The sequence below is a fragment of the Echinops telfairi genome, unplaced genomic scaffold (assembly GCF_000313985.2).
Source record: "Echinops telfairi isolate 266 unplaced genomic scaffold, ASM31398v2 ScPeMD7_3;HRSCAF=10, whole genome shotgun sequence".
Classification (NCBI taxonomy): Eukaryota; Metazoa; Chordata; class Mammalia; order Afrosoricida; family Tenrecidae; genus Echinops; species Echinops telfairi.
Window position 1 is genome coordinate 21,301,291 of NW_022103899.1, and position 20,008 is coordinate 21,321,298.

A 20,008-nucleotide genomic window follows, 5' to 3' on the forward strand; every position below is an offset into this window, starting at 1 on the left:
ATGTTGTCTATTGGTGCAGTTGTGAGGACTCTGGTTTTCTTTACATTGAGTCGTCGTTTATTTTCATCAAGTATTTCATATCCTCTTCATTTTCAGCAAGAAAAGTTGTGTTACCTGTGTTATGAGATTCCTAATAAGTGGTCCTCCAATCCTGATGTCATGTTTCGCTTCATATAGCTCAGATTCTCAGATTATTTGCTCAGCATTCAGATTGAGTAAGTATGGTGATAGGATACGACCCCGATGCACACCTTTCCAGTGTTTCCTTGGTCTGCTAGAAGGTGTGGTAGTTACATAATCTGGTGTCAATTTGGGACTCAAGAGAATTAAGAGTGAAGGGGTGGAGTTCACTCTGTCAATCGGGTCATAGCCAATGAGGCTTCTTTGTGAGCGTGGCCCTCCCCTAAGGATTCTGGAAATTCTGGTATTTTCCTCCTTGGAGGTGGGAGACACTTCTCTCTCTCTCTGCTCACTCCCTGTAAGACATCCTTGTGAAGAAGACACATGGAGTGAGACTGATGGAGCTAGACCTCTGGAGCCGGAGATGCCACAAGGAAAGCCCTGCCAACACTGAGATGCTTACAATGCCACTGGCTCTGTAAGACTTCCAAGCCACTGTTCTGTGATCTTCCTACATTCAGCATCATTGCATGTGTTTCGTGAGTCTGAAGAGGACTTTATAGACTGGTATCAGACATGTGGGCTAATATCGGACTTACGGACTTGATCTGGTCTGGGCTGGGATGTTTTCTCAATGTTCAATTGCTCTTGTATATAAACCTCTTTCTTTAAAAAAAAAATCATTTTATTGAGGCTCATACAGCTCTTACCACAATCCATACATAGTTCCATTGTGTCAAGCACATTTGTACATACGTTGCCATCATCATTTTCAAAACATTTTCTTTCTACTCCAGCCCTTGGTATCAGCTTTTCATGTATTCCCTCCTTCCCTCACAAATCCTTGATAATTTATAAATTGTTATTACTTTTTCATGTCTTATACTGACTGATGTCTCCCTTCACCCGCTTTTCTGTTGTCCGTTCCCCTGGGAGGGGGTTATATATCAATCGTTGTGATCGGTTCTCCCTTTCTCCCCCCACCTTCCCCTTTCCCTCCTAGTATGGCTACTCTCAATATTGGTCATGAGGGGCTTATCTGTCCTGGATTCCCTGTGTTTCCAGCTCTTATCTGTACCCATGTACATGCTCTGGTCTAGCCAGATTTGTAAGGTAGAATTGGGGTCATGATAGTGGGGAGAGGAAGGATTAAAAACTAGAGGAAAGTTGTATGGTTCATAGGTGCTATACTGCACCCTGACTGGCTCGTCTCCTCCCTGAGACCCTTCTGTAAGGGGACGTCCAATTACCTACAGATGGGCTTCGGGTCTCCATTCCACACTTCCCCTCATTCACATCAATATGATTTTTTGTTCTGGGTCTTTAATACCTGATACCTGATCCTATCGACATCTCATGATCACACAGGCTGGTGTGATTCTTCCATGTGGGCTTTGCTGCTTCTCATCTAGATGGTTGCTTGTTTATCTTCAAGCCCTTAAGACCCCAGATGTTATATCTTTGATAGCCGGGTACCATCACCTTCACCACATTTGCTTATGCACCCGATTTGTCTTCAGTGATCATGTTGGGAAGGCGAGCATCATGGAATAGTTTAATAGATCAAAGTGTTCATGCATTTAGGGAGTACTTGAGTAGAGTCCCAATGTCCATCTGCTACCTTAATACTAACCTATACATTAAGGTGACCAGATTTTAACATTGGTAAAGCGGGACACCACATGGCAGCCGAAAACCGTATACCCTAGCTTGTCATGCATTCTTTCAAAAAATAGGGACTTCTTTAAAACACCGCGGGATGCGGGGAAAAATTGTTAAAATTTGGGACTGTCCCGCCAAAAGCGGGATGTCTGGTCACCTTACTATACATATATGTACATAGATCTATTTCCCCATACTCATATATAAATCTATTTACATATATGCATGCCTGTATTTAGACCTCTATAAATGTTCTTTGCCTCCTAGTTCTTTCCTCTGTTTCCTTTTCCTTTCCTCTTGTCCCATTATCATGTTTGGCCTTCATTTGGGCTTCAGTAATTTCTCTTGGTTACATTGCCTTGATCAAGCCCTACCAGGCCCCCTACCAGGCCTTGTCATCGATGTTAGATCACCTGTTCCCTTGTCCCTGGGTTTGTTAACACCAATTTCCTTTTCCTCGCCTCCCCATCTCCTATGTTCCCCTGGAACCTTTGGTCCCGTTGTTTTCTTCTGGATTGCTTATCCCTCCTATCTTATCTAGATAGACATGCAGAGATAATAATATGCACAAAAATAAGACAGAGCGAGTTGTATGAGTCCCCAATAAGATGATTAAAAAAAAAGACTAGAGAAAAACAGCAACAAAAGAAAAGAAAGCAACAACAACAAAAATACACATATGAGTTTCTGTGGATTTGTTTCTCTCGTCTACCCAGACTAACACAAAAGGACTACCTCCTGGTTCAACTGTAGGTAATGCATGATCAGAATGAAATATTATGGAGTCCCATACTTCTCAACATAGTTTGTTATGATCCACAGAGTTGAACACCTTTGCATAGTCAACAAAACACAGTAAACATCTTTCTGGTATTCTCTGCTTTTAACCAAGGCCTATCTGGTGTCAATTTTTACTTTCCAGTTGCTAATAACTATTAATTCATCCTGATTTAATTTTGAGCAATTTCAGAAAGAATTTGGTAAAATTCTTCAGTTTCTTCATCACTAGCTTTGTACACTGGTACAGATAATAACTGGAAACACAGGGAATCCAGGACTGATAAACCCCTTAGGACCAATAATGAGAGTAGCCCCATCAGGAGGGTAAAGATAAGGTGGGTAGAAAGGGGGAACTGATCACAAGGATCTACATATAATCCCCTCCCTGGGGGACGGAAAACAGAAAAGTGGGTGAAGGGAGACGTCGGACAGTGTGAGACATGACAAAATAATAATAATTTATAAATTATCAAGGGTTCATGGGGGAGGGGGGAAATGAGCCGATACCAAGGGCTCAAGTAGAAAGCAAATGTTTTGAGAATGATGATGGCAACATGTACAAATGTGCTTGACACAATGGATGGATGTATGGATTGTGATAAGAGTTGTAGGAGCCCCCAATAAAATGATTTTAAAAAGAAAAAAAATGTTGATGGCAACATATATACAAGTGTGGGTAATACAATTGAATAATGGATTGTTATCAGATTTATAAGAGCCCCCCCAGTAAAATGATTAATAAAAATAAAATTAAAAATCTGAATAATAGTTATATTACCAGGACTTCCCTGAATGGGTGTAGATATTATCCTATCACAGACAGCACTGGACTTTTTCAGGGTAAATGTGACCTCATTCCTCTTGAATTTGTCATTCCCAGCCAGGTAAATCAGATGATTGTCTGATGTTAATGGCCAGAACCAGTTCATATCACATCGTGAATGCATAGGATATCAATTTTTATTCATTTCATTTCTGACAACTCACATGAGGAGGCAGCTCTTCCTCAATCTTGCACTATATCTGACATTCTTGTACTGCTATTGATCACGTTTTGGATGGCTAATCTCTCAGGGGTGGGCAGCCTGTTCCTTCTTTGTAGTTTGTTGTCAGTCTGAAAGCTCCACTGAAACTTATTCACCTTTGGGTGAGGCTACTGGGATGGGAAATACCAGTGGCATTGCTTCCAGCAATACAACAACACAGAAACCACCACAGTAGGATAAACTAACAGCTAAGTGGTGGCAGTATTGTGACAAATACTATGAACTTACTGTGGATGCTGGCAGCATGGTTCTTTGGACTTTCTACAGCAGTATTTGAGGACCTGTTATATGAAGTGAGACAGGTGTCCTGCTGGCTTAGTGTGCTGGGTGTTGGCTGCTGACTGGAAGGGCCACAGTTTGAATCCACCAGGCCCTTCGAGAGAAAATGGCTGAGCCTTTCAGCTCCTGTAAAGATTTATAGCCAAGGGTCACTATGGGCTGGAATGGACTCGATGGCCGTGGGCTTATTTATTTTTGGTGGTTTCATAGGCTGGACATTGATAAACACTGACCTATGAAGGGTAAAGGCAGATTAGGCCCCTGACCTCTTGGTATTTGCATCACAGTGGGGGAAACACACTGTCAAGAAGAAAACAAAGTAATTGTGGAGTGTCATTCATGCTTTGAAATCATTGAAATCAGTACCAGGGTGGAGACAGCATTTCAATAGACAGAATGCTCATGCAGGATCTTTCTGATGAACCATACGCTGTACAAAAGTTTGGGAAGTGCTTAACATGCTAAATTTGGGTTTATCAGGAAATTGAGGAAAGAAAGAACCAGGAGGCAAAGGACATTTATAGAGGTCTAAATACAGTCATGTACATATGTAAATATATATATAACGAGAGGGGAATAGAATGATGTACTCATATCCATATGTTAAGAATGAAGGTTGCAGATGGACATTGGGCCTTGACTCAAGTACTCTCTCAACACAAGAACACTTTGTTCTAACAATCCAGCATTCTGTGATGCTCACCTTCCCGACATGATCGTTGAAGACAAAATGGGTGCATAAGCAAATGTGGTGAAGAAAGCAGATGGTGCCTGGCTATCAAGAGATAGAATCATCTGGGGCCTTAAAGGCTTGAAGATAAACAAGCGGCCATCTACCTGAGAAGCAACAAAGCCCACATGGAAGAAGCACACCAGCCTGTATGATCATGAGGTATCGATGGGATCAGGTATCTAAGACCCAGAACAAAATCATACCCAATGTGAATGGGGGTGGGGGGTATGGAGTGGAGACCCAATGCCCATCTGTAGACAACTGGACATCACCTCACAGAAGGGTCACAGAGAAGAGATGAGCCAGTCAGGGTGCAGTATAGAATAATGAAACACACAACTTTCCTCTACTTCTTTGGTGCTTCCTTCCCCGACCATCATGACCTCAATTCTGCCTTACAAATCATATTAGACCAGAACACACAGTGCTACAGATATGAGCTCGAAATACAGAGAATCCAGATACATAAACCCCTCAGGGCCAACAATAAGAGCAGAGATACCAGTAGGATTAGGGGGAGAAAGGGGAAATTGATCACAAGGAGCAAACTATAACCCCCTCCCAGGGGGACGAATAATGGAAAAGTGTGTGAGGGGCGACAGAGGATGATGCAAGATATGAAAATAATTATAACTTATCAAGGTTTCATGAGGGAGGGTAGGTGGGGGAGGGGGGAAGAAATGGGGAGCTGATATCAGGGCCTCAAGTGGGAAGAGAATGCTTTGAAGATGATGATGGCAGCATATGTACAAATGTGCTTGACACACTAAATGAATGGTATGGATTGTGATAAAAGATGTCCGAGCCCTCAGTAAAAGAAAAAAAAAAGGGATTTATCAATGGCACATGCAAAGATCCTGAAAAATGAAATGAAAGTATGCTAGGAATAGTGGGGATTGTCAGTGGCCAGAATAAGGGGCAGAGTGACCCACAGTGAGATTACAGAAGAGGAAGTTGTACAGGCCCGGCTAGAACGCTTTGTCTCATAGTCACGGCAGGGGGTGTGGATTTTATTCATAGTCATGTCGGGGAATCTGGAAAATGTCTTTCTTAGTCTTCTGAGTTTTTACCGGGGTTAGGAGGTGACACAGTCTGTTTGCACCTGTAAAAGAATCGTCTGTGGCTGCTGTATCACTGAATTCTAACTGAGAAGCCACACAAGGAGAACACAAGCAGAATTCCACGTGGAAATATTGCCGGCACTACCATTGTCGAAGAGCAACTGCCTTTACAGTGAATGTTTGAGGAACCAGAAGATTGAAGGGTAGTCCACTGTTTCTACGTGAACGGTAGTGCATTTCCGGAGAGTCTTCACAAGTGCTGGATATCCAGGAGACGAGAGAGAGATGTCAGGTAGACAGTTCCATACAGATGTCTGGGCCTCAAAAGGCAGCTGTAGACTAGAGATTTAAATTTGAAGGATGTCAGCAAGGAAATCAGGTTTAAAGATATAGGCAAAGATTAGCCCATTTGAGGTGTGGTGCTAATTAGAAAAGCACTCTTGGACTGAGTTCTTGGGAACCCCAATATTTAAAGGAGGAAGATCTAACATACAAGCATGTAGTGACTGAGTGTCAGAGGAGAGTCGGGAGGCTCTGGAAGCAACAAGAAAAAGAAAAGCTTGCCTCTGGAGAGAGGAGAACTACTCAGATGTTATTTATATACATCAGTTGATGCTAGAGAGTGAAGGGCAGACAGACAACTGGGAGTGAGAACCCAGAGTCCTGATGTAAGGACAATCATTGTGAGAACTGTGACTATAAAGGGAGACAGAGACATGGGGGACACGGGGTTATCAGGAAACCACCGGGCAGACTCTGCTGAGAACGATGAGGCTTCTACCCTCAAGATGAGTTACAGTCTAGAAACCGCAGGCGCTCTGCTCTTCCCCACAGGGCTGCTAGGAGCCACACTCAATGCAACAGCAGTGAGAGACACAAAGCAGAGATCAGACAACTAGTCAACTAAGGAAAAAAGGGGAGAATCTCCTGATAGTCAGTCTTCTCATTGAAAACCAAAGGCCTCTGTTAGCTATGAACTGTTGAGTTTTGGAAGGACGATATATGCGTTTCAGGAGTCTGCAAAGGTGTGCTTCCCAAGGACGTGGGGAAGCCTCTTCTCTTCTATGTTGTGCCATCATCTTGGTCTCCCAGAACTAACATGAGATTATGGTTGATTACACATTGGATGTATATTCCAATTATTATTTGGATGCATAATCCAATTATTAATTGGATGATGACTGCCATTTAAACATTTTATTAAAAATAATCCCCAATTTACAAAACATGCACAATTCAATCACCCATAGACCCTTTCCTCAGTCAATGATGCTGTCATTTCATCCCCATGTGCATCATCATTTGTGAGTCTGCGGTCTGTTGTGCTTTCTCCCTCTGTCCTCCATCCCCACCCCCACCACCAGCCCAACTATTGGAAGGTAAATTTCATAATGATGGTTACGTTTTAAAATAGCTGCAAAAAGTAACAAGAAAGAGAGTCCAGTTTTTGTTTTGAGCCCACATATAAAGCAGCTCATAGATTGTGACTGCACTTACCATCTTCAGGAGCATTCTTATATTCCTTGTCTTCCATCACGTCATAGTCAAAGCCAAGCAGGTCAATGGGGATGGTGTATTTCCTGGCATAATTCTGCTGGGCACCAGTCAGAAAGGCTTGCGTGAAGAAGAAGCCAGAGAGCCAGAAGACCGGAGGAGGCCCAACCTCATACCATTGCTATTTTCAAAACACAAGTGTTTTAAATCTGATTAAAGATGGTTCCTTTAAGATCATTAGGTACACCTTTAAGATCATTAGGTACATCATTAGGTACACCTAATAAATGAGCGAACATTCTGAGGAGCAAGGAGCCAGCCGCTCAAGGGTTTGAAAAGCAGGACCAGATCCGGGGCTTGTTTTGGCCTTGATGCCGTATCCACGGCACCAGGCTGGGACTCACTCTGCGCATGACTGCAGGTACAGACGTGTCTTTTAACCAAAGTTCCAGACTTTGCTGAGCATGTAATGCTGATTGCTGGACCACGTATCATGTTACATGGCGGAGTAAAGAAGAGATCTCCATAGCGTCTAGGGTTTCTCATTGTTCCCTCTCTCTAATTTGTCATAAATACCGAGTACACTCTTTCTTTGGAAGATTTTTTCTGCCAACTCCAGTAGCACACCGCAAAGCTCAACATCCCGGAAGGGCAACATTTCGCAGGGACTCTCCGAAGCGGCAGGACAGTGGGAGCCTAAGGTGCGTCTTCAGAAATGAGTCTTGTCCACGTAATAGACTCTACCCGCGAGTCCGCTGGCTACTGATAAGAATGAGTACATTATAGAAGCCAGTTCTCAGGATATAAACGTGAGAAGAGTTTCTTACAACTCCACGCCTTTCGCATAGATCACCGAGCCTACAGCTCCCCCGCGCTGGATCGCAGCTCAACAGAAGCGCGACTGCAACACGGGACCTGCCTTAGGACGTGGAGGTCATAGTTCAGCCCCATGTAAATGTAGCCATGGGGAGTTTTTGAGGTACCATGTATAGTGTCTAGGAAACGAAGAGAGACTTCTAGTGGATATACTTGGTAGGAATAACATGGCTAAGCACCAGGATTACCCAATAATTAGGAGGATGATTAACCACTGAGGTTATTACTGTCTTCAACTGCACCAGCAATTGAGTGATTTCATGACCTAGAAGACTGTTGGGCAAGGAAGGAATCATGTTCCTGACCAGCAGCTTGCCTGACTTCCTAACACATGCTGCTCTGGGAATCTAATTTAACGCTAAATACAAGAGTAAGTCCAAAAGTAGTACTCAAAATTCCAGAGAAGCCCTTATTGAACAACAATGACAACATGTGAATCTTTTGTCTCATGACCTGAGCTGCCCCAGCAGTCGCTCTGAGGGAGAGAGATGAGGCCTTCCACTTCGGTAAAGGTTTCAGTCTCAGACCCCCAGAGGGGCAGGTCTGCTCTGTCCATAGGCTGCTAGGAGTTGGAAGACTGGATGGCAGTGAGGGAGGACTACACACATCTGAAGGTGTTTCAGTCTTTCTAATCCTTCCTTGAAGAATTTTGTGTTACTCGATTTACACCAGATAAAAACGGAAGCGTTGGCATTCCTTTTCAATGTTCTTTAAATTTGGGGAACAAAATAGAGGGGCAATATCGGGTAAGATTTCCCCATGTAGTTCTCCTAGGACAGCCTTTCCGATCCTCAAAAAATGATCAAGTGCATTGCCGTGATAGGAAAAAACAATTCCTCAGAACAATTTCTTTGCCTTTTTCTTACCAGCGCAGTTTCCAGTTTTTTAAAAACATCTTTCTAACAAGCTCCCATGATCGTCTTCTCTCCTTCAAGAAAATCTACCTAATTTCCCCTTTGGTTCTAAGCCGAAAGAAAGCCCTGCTTTTAACTGACCTAGCAGATTCCCCCCAGGAAGTTATTTTTTGGCTTGGACTTTACTTTCTAGATCAAGACTCACCCAGAAGTACAATTCATTTTATAAAATAATCTTCATGTGCTCCCATTTTGCTTTAAGAGCTAACAGAAAGATCAGCTTTGGAGCCACCTGGTTTTCACATAAGGCTTTGGGCATCCATCGAGCTTAAAGCTTGCTGAAACCAAGATGATTACTTAAAATTGACAAGGCTGACAAGCACACTATCAAACACAACTCAAGCCAGCCAAAGACAAACTAGATGACTCGGACCTCCTAAAAACTAGACACTATGCACATAAAAAATTCATCAAAAGAATAAAAAGAGAACTCATAGACTGGGAGAATTTGCGGGGGGCAACTTTTTATGCAATGTGTATACATGGTCATCTGTGTTTGGGATGCATAGAAAAGACTGGAGTAACACTAAAGCAATACATCATAACTTGATGAACTCACCTGCAAGAATTTTAATCTTGCCAGGAAATCATTGACATAGCTGCCAAGTGGTTTAAGGCTTGGGTAGGATTTACCCATCCACATTCCTGGAATTTTGACATTGAGGATGCTGCTAACCACCTCTTCAAGCTCCGTAGACATCACCACAAGACCCTGAAATACATTTAACCGTTGGTCACCTTGAAAGCACAGGTGGTGGACACACCTCTCAGCGCCTTCACAATTACCCTGGGTTGGGAGTTCTGATTACTTCAAGTTCAATCACATAGTCAATAAACCCCACAAGTCAGTCAGGAAGACTTTTAATTTTTCCCAGAAAAACATTAAGAGTTTTAATCTGACAAAAATTTAATGGAAAATCTCCTTAAGACTAAACCAAGTAGTGAGTAGCTAACTACTCACTAGCTATTAAGTCAAAAAGAGTCCTGGTAGAGTAGTGAATGATGTGTTAGGCTCCGCACACGGAGGTCAGCAGTGTGAAGTCATTGGTCAATCGGAGGGAGAAAGAAGAGGCTTTCTACTCTAGTAAAGATTTAGTCTCAGAACCCTATAGGGGCGGTCCTACACTGTTCTACAGGTCACGCTGAGAGGTAATTATTAAATAATACCCGAACTTTGACTTTGTTTACTCGGCTATTAAATGAGCAAATAATTTAGCTCTTCTGCCTTCTTAAAAGGGTGGTCTGGTTTCAAAATTAGAAAAAAAATAAAATGAAATGCTTTGAAAAAATAAAACACCCTACCTAGATGAATTGAAAAATCCAGTTAATCTTATCCCAAAATACTCACCCTTGTTTTGGATATCCCTCAAACAAATACTGAGTCCTGTGTGGTTTTACCAAGTGTTTGTTTGGTAGTGGGTAGAAAGGATAAAGAAAACCCTATCCTTGCTCTGAACCAGAAAGGCTCATTCTTTAGAGCCATCATTTTAAAAGATGACAAAATTAATTGACAATGAATCCGGCTAGACCAGCGCATGTATGTACACTGGTACAGATAAGAGCTCTCAACACACAGAATCCAGGACAGATAACCCCCTCAGGAACAATAATGGGAGTAGTGATACCATGAGGGTAGGGGTAGGTGGAAGAGAAGGGGGAGAGAGGGGGAACCAATCACCATGATTGACGTATAACTCCTCCCCCACCAAGGGGGATGAACAACAGAAACGTGGGTGAAGGGAGACAGCAAACGGTGTAAGATATGAAAATAATAATAATTTATAATTTATCAAGGGGTCATGAGGGTGAGAGGGTGGGGGAGGGAGAGAAAAATGAGGGCTGATACCAAGGGCTCAAGTAGAAAGAAAGTGTCTGGAGAATGATGATGGCAACACATGTACCAATATGCTTGATACAAATGATGTATGGAATGATATAAGAGCTGTGAGTCCCCAATAAAATGCTTTTAAAAATAAATAAATATAGGCAAAGGTGAGGTTTGGGCATAGCTTAAAGTGCCCATCCAGAAAGAAATGGCACAAAAAAAAGATTTATGAAAAAAAATTTGACAAGGTTTCTAAGTCAGCTAGATAAAAAATGTCGCTCATCTATGCCACATTGATTCATATGATATAAAAATGTGGTATACTTTATAAATTTACAGTTCAATATATGTAAAGGGTCTAGGCCAAAACAAACATTCGAAACTGGTATTTATTATTGAGGGAAGGCAGAGCCTGGACTTATTTTTGTTCATAAATATACCAATATTGAAGGGAAAATATCTGTTAAACTATATCAGAAATGAACTAGTATATAAAGAAGCAAGGTGGGTCTGTCAGCAGAAGGTACCTACAGAGAAGCAAAGAATCCATAGTGTTGTTAGTAAATGGATAACTTGATACCACTTCTAAGTCATTTTTTGCCAAGTACCTGTTTCAAATGGATCACCACACCTGTGAATTCTCCTGCACCTCTTCCTCAACATTCTCTTGTATTTATAATATTGGCAGTATGTTTGTCAAAGTAGGAAGTATCAATTGTGACTGAAGACTGGAAAAAATGTCAAAATACCAGTCCTTGTTCAAGTCAAGATAAACCCAACAAACGGAACGTTACTAATTTGGCATTGTGTGCGGCACTGTGGGTTCGCCGTGAGCACAGGCCCATCACATTAGGACTCTCACAGACAATGCCTACAGTTACACCTGAAAGTCTTCTAGGTAGCTGGCTCTATGAATGGCAAATGACAGTTTATCTTTGGCTCTATACTTCCCTTTCATTTGTTTTTACTGTCTTACGGGTGACTAGCATTTGTGAAAATTCCTACAGACTGCATAAAGGCATCTTTGTATTCTTTCTTTTTTTTTCTTTGTATTATTTCTGATGTTAACGAAAAGGACATTTTTGGTGTGGTTTTTAATAAAATTTCCATCCTCAACACGGTAATTAGTTAGTGTTCTTTAGGTTACTATAATTTTAAAAAAATTGCAGGATATTCTAATCTACTCTTTTGGATGTCTACTAAAGTGACTATGTAATATTTTTTTTTGCATTTTGTTTTTTTAAGTAATTTTATTAGGGGCTCATACAACTCTTATCACAATCCATATATACATCAATTGTGTCAAACACTTGTACATTTGTTGCCCTCATCATTCTCAAAACATTTGCTTTCTACTTGAGCCCTCGGTATCAGCTCCTCAGTTTTTCCCTTCTCTCCCTACCCTCATGAACTCTTGATAATTTATAAATTATTATTATTTTGTCATACCTTGCACTATCCGATGTCTCCCTTCACCCACTTTGCTACTGTCTGTACCCCAGGGAGAAGGTTATATATAGATCCTTGTAATCGGTTCCCCCTTTCTACCCCACCTTCCCTCCACCCTCCCGGTATCGCCACTCTCACCACTGGTCCTGAAGGGATCATCTGTCCTGGATTCCCTGTGTTTCCAGTTCCTATCTGTACCAGTGTACTGTGACATGTAATCTTATCTTGCAATTTTTAGTATGCATGTTTGGATAAATAAAATACATCATTTTGTTCCTTGACCAACCTAGCATTAGGGGTCAACCTCTTTGGCCATGATATGCTACTCATTCCATTCTATCAAATACCATTATTCCAAAGTCACACATTACATTCATAAGCGAGACTGGTTGGTTCGTTTTCATGCCTGGATTATATTAATAGCATTTTTCTAAGTAAATCTGACTTTTTTCAATCCTTCAAAAATATGGAACAAGTATCTTATGTCTGGCATCTTCTTTGCAAATAGTCCTTCCATGATGTCTAAGTTCGTTGGAAAATATTTTACAATTCTTTTATAGATTTAAAATGAATCAACATAAACCTGCTCATGGTATTCTTGATTGGTTACCTTATATTTCTCTAAATCTGCTTACAATGATGTTTATGTATGTGCTTTTTCAGATTAGAAGTTTGTCACTTTATAACAGCATCTTTATAGTATTAATTGCATTTAATATTTTTTTCTAGCCACTAATTTTTATCAGTCTTTAAGATGTACTTTTCTTTGTACTAAATTTACATGATATTTTTTGTCTTGTTTCTTGAGGTGTATAATTTACTCATTTTCACATTTTCTTAGGTATAACTTTATCTGCAGCCCATAATTTGCATATAAAATGTCACAATTTTATTATTTAACACTTTGAAAACTGAAAATGAAATTCTTTTTAATTTTAAAAGTAATCCAGAGCATTTCATTAAAAAAATTTTGTGGAAATTTTCATTTGTTGAAATGAAATGATATATTCATTAACTGATTTTGAAAACCCTCTCCCTCGTATATAAGCTCCCTTAGGGCAGAGATCCTGTCTTCTTTCTCCCCAACACTTTGTGTCTCCCCAGCACACACTATCCCCAAACCATTAGTGTTTAACAGGGGCTTCAACATGTAGAAAATTCCGTGAACTTTGAGTGCCATTTTTCCATGAACTTTTTGAAGCCTGTTGTATTACTAATTCAATCTCTTGTGTCTTTTGTATGGTTTTCTAATTGTCAGTTCTAGAATTCTACTATCTCAATTGTAGTTCTATCCCAGAACCAAGAACAGAGTCTGCACCCAGTAAATATATGGAAAATGCATGAATAAGGTGCTAAATACAAAGATTCCTCTTTGGTAGGTTGCATCTGACCTTGATCGCCTTTTGAATGTTGATGCAAGACTCCCGTATGGTCTTCAGCAGCTTGTTGAACCGTCCCATCTCTTGGACAAGGACAGTGTTCATGCTCTGAGTGTAGGTTGTCGGGTATCTCCTCATGGCAGCCTCAACGTCAAAGTTGTTTGGAAGTTTACCCAAGATGTCTCCAGCCACCTCATCCACTACTTCATCTGATGATTTTGCACCAGCTCCTGCTGAACGAGACTAAAAAAAAAAAAACATTCTAATTCAGAAATCTAAATGTAAAAATGGTTTGAATGGAAAAATTCCTGATGTAAAATCTTTATACGACTGCACATTACTCTGCTGTTTTATCCATGGCTCTCCTCCACACAAGATTTATGAAAGTGATGCCAACCGGTGTGGGTGGAAGGGCTGGACTGTAAACCTTAGAGGAACAAGAAAGGCATAAGTGGTTTTCAGAGGCCACAGGAGGGTCTTAAGGAAGCCAGTAAGCTGCATTTTCGCTGCTCGAGCAGAGAAGTGGGAGCAGGGGCTCCAGCAGAGGAAGGAAAAGCACCGGCGTTGGTGACGCGGCCAAAGGATGATGGCACAAATACCCCCAAGGAAGAAATACAATTTTCCTTTGAGAAAACTTGCCACAAAATATATTTGCTAATAATTCTGATGCCTACTGGCTGCCAAAAGATATCATTTTCTCCTTGAACCAGAAGGGCAAAGAAAATAGAACGCATCTCCTCTAAGCAGTAGGAAGAGTTACAGAGAAAAGCCAGACTAGTGATTCATGCTGGAAGCAAGGGAGGGAATTACATTTCTATTTCAGGTTTATGTGTTTATAGTGGCACCGTGTAAATGAATCTGTATTTTCTGCAGAGGACTTTAAATCTGCAAAACACATGAAGGAATGAATGCATGCATTTTGTGTGGATGGGGAAGGGCACCTTAAGGAGAGTATGTGTGCATGTTTATTTTTCTAGTGCTAGGTAATTGTGCTTCTTCCAGATTTTATGTTTCTTGGCTTATTTCTAAACTAGATTGTATAAATATTGATGGCTCCCTAAGTTTATACTGTGATTTTTAATACTACCAACTACAAACCAGCCTGTTCACACATAATAACTTTATTGGTAAGTTTCAAATTTATACAGGAAAGAGAAGGCATGCCACTGTGATAATCCTTTATTACGACCCCAAAGCACTCTATTTACAACTAGTATATCCAATAAATCACAGTGAAGCAAAAAGATGATGAATATTTAGGGAAAATACTAGTAAAATGTCAATTTCTATTGCATTTGAGGAATCATATGCTGATCTATGTCCAGTTGTATTTTAAGATGTACGCTAAGCACTTTAAAGACACCAGACACATTCTTATTTTCCTTTGCTAACAAAGAAACCTTTCCTTCAGCATTTTCACAAATCTCGTATTGCACTGCCCAATAGGGAGGGAACCAGGGGTTGACTTGAGCTAACTCATCATTCCCTTGGTCTACCTGCCTTATTGGGTAATCTGCCCCGACATAAATAGCATTTGACATCTCCAAAGATTTATTTTCCTTTCATAGAATGAAGATAAGTGAATTTATTTTCAAGGAAACATCATTGAAGATAATCTTTCAGAGCTCTTAAATCGCTTCTAGTTTGATAACATTTAAAATTGAGACTATTTTCTTATTCAAAATAGTCTGGTGGGTAAGTTTAAGCTCTCTCTGCAAAAGTAACATGCATTCTTGGGTTCCATCTTTCTCTCTCTTATTTTTTCTAAGATATATTTGTTAATACATGAAGTGCAAGTCGTGCCATCATTAACTTGCTCTCTGAGCTCTGCAGTCTAGTCTCTTGGTTTCTGAATTGAAGCAAACCCAATCTAGGATTGCCCTACTGCCTACCCATTACTGTAATTGCACTTGCCAACGTGAGTTGGAGGACATTGAAGGAGGTTGTTTAATTGCACACTGAGAAGAGACCCCTTGTGTATTTAAACTTATTTAGTTGGTTCTGAGTCATTTTCTGTTGGAATGAACCCACTGTTTTATGCGTTCTGTAATGTGGCACACCCCATCAAGTTTAAATAAAGCCAAAGTTACGACGACGCCCCTATTTCCAGACTCTCTTGTATTACATGCATCTAATTTTCCTAAAGATCAATTTATTCCAATCTGGATTTGTGTTTTTATGCCCTGAAATAATGGGGTTTAGTTCTATGGATGTACATAAAAATAGTCCCTGTCCTTTTGTCCTATTTAAAAGTGCCATCTGGGAGCAGAGCAGAGCTAGGATTTCCATGGATTCTTCAGACAATGAGAATCCAAGACATTATCCTGCTAGTTTGGTTCGTTTAGCTTTTTAGCATCTCCAGCTATCTGCCTTCTAGGCCTTATTTTTAGATCTAGAGGAATGAGATAGCTAATTAGTTAAGTAGCCAAATTCTGGAGCCAAATGTGAAGAAGCCATCTGCTTGGCTTTGAGTTCTTATTTCCAATTGAACTGGGGGCAAGGTCACTTAATATGTCTGTGCCTCCGCTTCTTCACCATAAACTGAGGATAAAAGTGACCTGGATCTCATAGGACTCGGGCCCCCACTTCGGAGGAAAGTCAGTGAGCACCTTATGCATTACTTTGAAACACTGTCAGATAGTGAAAGCCTAAGGAATGCAGGCAGAGGACTGTCAGGAACAGAGACTGAGCAGGGCCCCAGGCTCAGAGGGCACTCCATGTCACAGAGGAGGAGTTAATTTCTCAGAGGGGTGTTGACCATGGGGATGTGAGTCAAGTAAAATCTGTGGGAGTGGAGCCTTTCAGATCTTTATCTGCTGATGGGACATTACTCGAGGTAAGGACAAAACAGCTGCAAAAATGTGCTAATGATTAGAACGTAGAATGTGCAAATTATGAATCTAGGAAAATTAGAAGTGGTCTAAAATGAAATGAAACACATAAAAATTGATATGCTAGGCATTAGTAAGCTGAAATGCACTGGTATTGGCCATTTTGAATCAGAAAATACTATGATTTACTATGCCGGGAATAACACAATCAAGAAGAATGATGTGCATTCATTGTCAAAAAGGACATTGCAAATCCAATCATGAAGTGCAATGCTGCCTGTGATAGGATTATCTATCCATCTTCGAGAAACCAATCAATACAACTGTTTTTCAAATTTATGCACCAACCACAAAGGCTAGTAATGAAGAACTTCACTCGGAAATGGATCAAACATGCACTCAAGGTGCATTGATAATTATTGGCTATTGGAATGCAAAAGTTGGCAAAAAGAACAGTAGTTGGAAATTATGACCGAGGTGGTAATAGAAATGAAACTAGAGATCACATGATAGAATTTTGCAAAACCAACAACTTGTTCATAGCAAATAGCTTTTCTGAACAACACAAAAATGACTGTGCACATGGACTTCTCCAGATGGAATACACAAATCCAACCGATGACATCTGTGGGAAGAAACGATGGAGAAACTCCTTATTAGCAGCTAAAATCAGGCCAGAGGCTTACTGTGAAACAGACCATCAAATGCTCATATGCACATTCAGGATAAAGCTGAAGAAAATTAAAACAGATACACGAGAGCCAAAATGTAACCTTGAGTCTATTCCATCTGAAGTTTGAGAACATCTCAAGAACAGATTTGCTGCATTGAAAATTCATGACAGAAGACCTGATGGGCTACAGGAGGGCAATAAGAACATCATACATGAACACAGCAAAAGGTCATTAAAAAGACAGCAATGGAAGACAAGATCAAAGTGGATGCCAGGAAAAACTCTGACACTTGCTCCTAATCATAGAGTAGGTAGCTCAGGTAAATGGAAAAAATGATGAACTCAAGGGGCTGAATAGAAAATTTCAAAGGGCAGTTTGAGAAGACAAAGGCAAATATTATAATGAAAAGTGCAAAGACCTAGGAATTAACAAATCAAAGAAAAGAACACAATCAACATATCTAAAACTGAAAGAACTCAAGAAAAAAAATCTGAAGCCTTGAGTTGCAATATTGAAAGACATAAGAAGATTGAAAAAATAAAGTCCTTGTTAGTGACTGATGGGGAGAGTGCGGAGTGGAGACCCAAAGCCCATTTGTAGACCACTGGAGATCCCCTTGCAGAGGGGTCTCGGGGAGGAGACGAGCCAGTCAGTGTGCGATGTAGCAACGATGAAAAATACAGCTTTCCTCTAGTTCCTAAATGCTTCCTCCCCCACCCCCACCCCCCACTATCATGATCCGAATTCTATCTTGCAAGTCTGGCTAGACCAGAGAATGTACACTGGTACAGATAGGAACTGGAAATACAGGGAATCCAGGGTGGATGATCCCTCCAGGACCAGTGGTGTGAGTGGCGATACTGGGAGGGTAGAGGGAGAGTGGGTTGGAAAGAGAGAACTGATTACAAGGAACTATATGTGACCCCCTGCCTGGGGGACGGACAACAGAAAAGTGGGTGAAGGGAGACATTGGACAGGGCAAGACATGATAAAATAATAATTTATAAATTATCAAGGGCACATGAGGGAGGGGGGAGCGAGGAGGGAGGGGAAAAATGAGGACCTAATACCGGGGGCTTAAGTGGAGAGGAACTGTTTTGAGAATGATGAGGGCAATGAATGTACAAATGTGCTTTACACAATTGATGTATGTATGGATTGCAATAAGAGTTGTATGAGCCCCTAATAAAACGATTTAAAAAATAAAATAAAAATCAAGTCCTTGTACCAGAAAGAAGTGGCTGAGATTCACTATTTCAAGAAATAGTATATAAACAAGAACCAATGATGCAGCAGCAAGAAGTTCAAGCTGCACTGAAGGCATTAGCCAAAAACTAGGCTCCAGGAATTGATGGGGTATCAATTCAACTGTTTCAACGAGTTGATACAGCACTGGAAGCACTCATTCGTCTATGCCAGGATATTAGGAAACCACCTACTTGGCCAACTGACTGGAAGAGGTCCATTTTTGTACTCATTCCAAAGAAAGGTGGCTCAACAGAATGAGAAAGTTCTAGAACAATATCTTGATATTATATGTCAGTAAAGTGTTGAAGATCATCTAACGATGGTTGCAGCAATACAAAGACAGGGAGCTGCCAGAGGTTCAGATCGGATTCAGAAGAGGAGGTAAAACAATGGATAGCATGGCTGATGTCAGATGGATCTTGGCTTAAAACAGAGAATAGCAGAAAGATGTTTGTGTTTTATTGATTATACCAAGGCATTTGATGGTATCATAACAATCTGTGGATAACTTCAAGAAGAATGGGAATTCTAGAACACTTCTGTGGGCTCTTGTGGAACTTGGGCACGAATTAAGAGGCAGTTGTGCGAATGGAACAAGGGAATACTGCATGGTTTAAAATCAGCGTTGTATCCTCTCAACATACTTAGTCAATCTATATGTCGAGCAAGTCATTGGAGAATCTGGCTTATATGAAGATGAACATGCCATCAGGATTGCTAAAATGTTTATTAACAACATGTGATATGCAGGTGCCACACGAGTGCTTGAAGCACTTGCTGATAAATATCAAGAATGCAGCCTTTTGTAGATTATGACTCAGTGTAAAGAAAACAAAAATTCTCCCAACTGGACTAGTAGGTAACGTCACGCTAAATGGAGAAAAGATTCATTGTTCAGGATTTCATCTTGCTTGGATCCACAATCAATGCCCTTGGAAAAAGCAGTCAATAGATCAGATGATACATCTTATTAGATAAACATGCTGCATGAGACCTCTTTATAGTGTTGAAATGCAAGGGGGTTATTCTGAGAAGTAAAGTGCCCCTGACCCAATGTGTGGTCTTTTCAGTTTCACATATGCCTGTGAACGTTGGGCACTGATTAAGGAAGACTGAAGGAAGACCGATGTGTTTGGATTACAGTGCTGGCAAAGAACAGTGAAAGCACCCTAGACTGTTAAAGGAAAAGACCAGTCTGTCTTAGAAAAAGCATGGCTCCTTAGAGGCAAGGATGGGGAAATGTTGCCTTATAAGATGTGGGCGTGTTGTCAGTGGAGACCAGTCTCTGCAGAAGGACATCCTGCTTGGAAAAGCAGAAAGGCAGAGAAACAGAGGAAGACCCTCTAGTGGATGGGCAGCAACGGCCTCAGCATAGGAGCAATTGCGAGGGTGACACAGGATTGGGCAGGATTTTGTTCTGTTGCGCATGAGGTAGTTACGGTTGGAACCAACCTGATGGCACCTAACTAACTACACAGGACCGTTGTAAGCACCCCATTTTTGATATCCATAAAGCACTCAGAAAAGTGCAAGCAGACGTAAGCTTTAGGGCTCACTATGGTCACTCAGCGAGTCCATAAAAATAAGAACGATCAGTTAGCATGCAGTCAGGGGAATCAAGGCTGGATGGGAGATTC

General features: G+C 40.9%; 1 protein-coding gene across 1 annotated transcript in view; it reads right to left on the reverse strand.

Annotated features, from left to right (window-relative positions):
• DNAH7 (dynein axonemal heavy chain 7) overlaps positions 1-20,008 on the reverse strand; it is a 255,888-nt gene that overhangs the window by 15,759 nt on the left and 220,121 nt on the right. The window contains exons 61-63 of the mRNA XM_004701731.2: positions 13,631-13,861; positions 9,525-9,677; positions 7,179-7,356 (exon numbers count right to left, since the gene is read on the reverse strand). Of these exons, the coding sequence (XP_004701788.1) occupies positions 7,179-7,356; positions 9,525-9,677; positions 13,631-13,861 (562 nt within the window). The remainder of the gene's footprint in view (positions 1-7,178; positions 7,357-9,524; positions 9,678-13,630; positions 13,862-20,008) is intronic.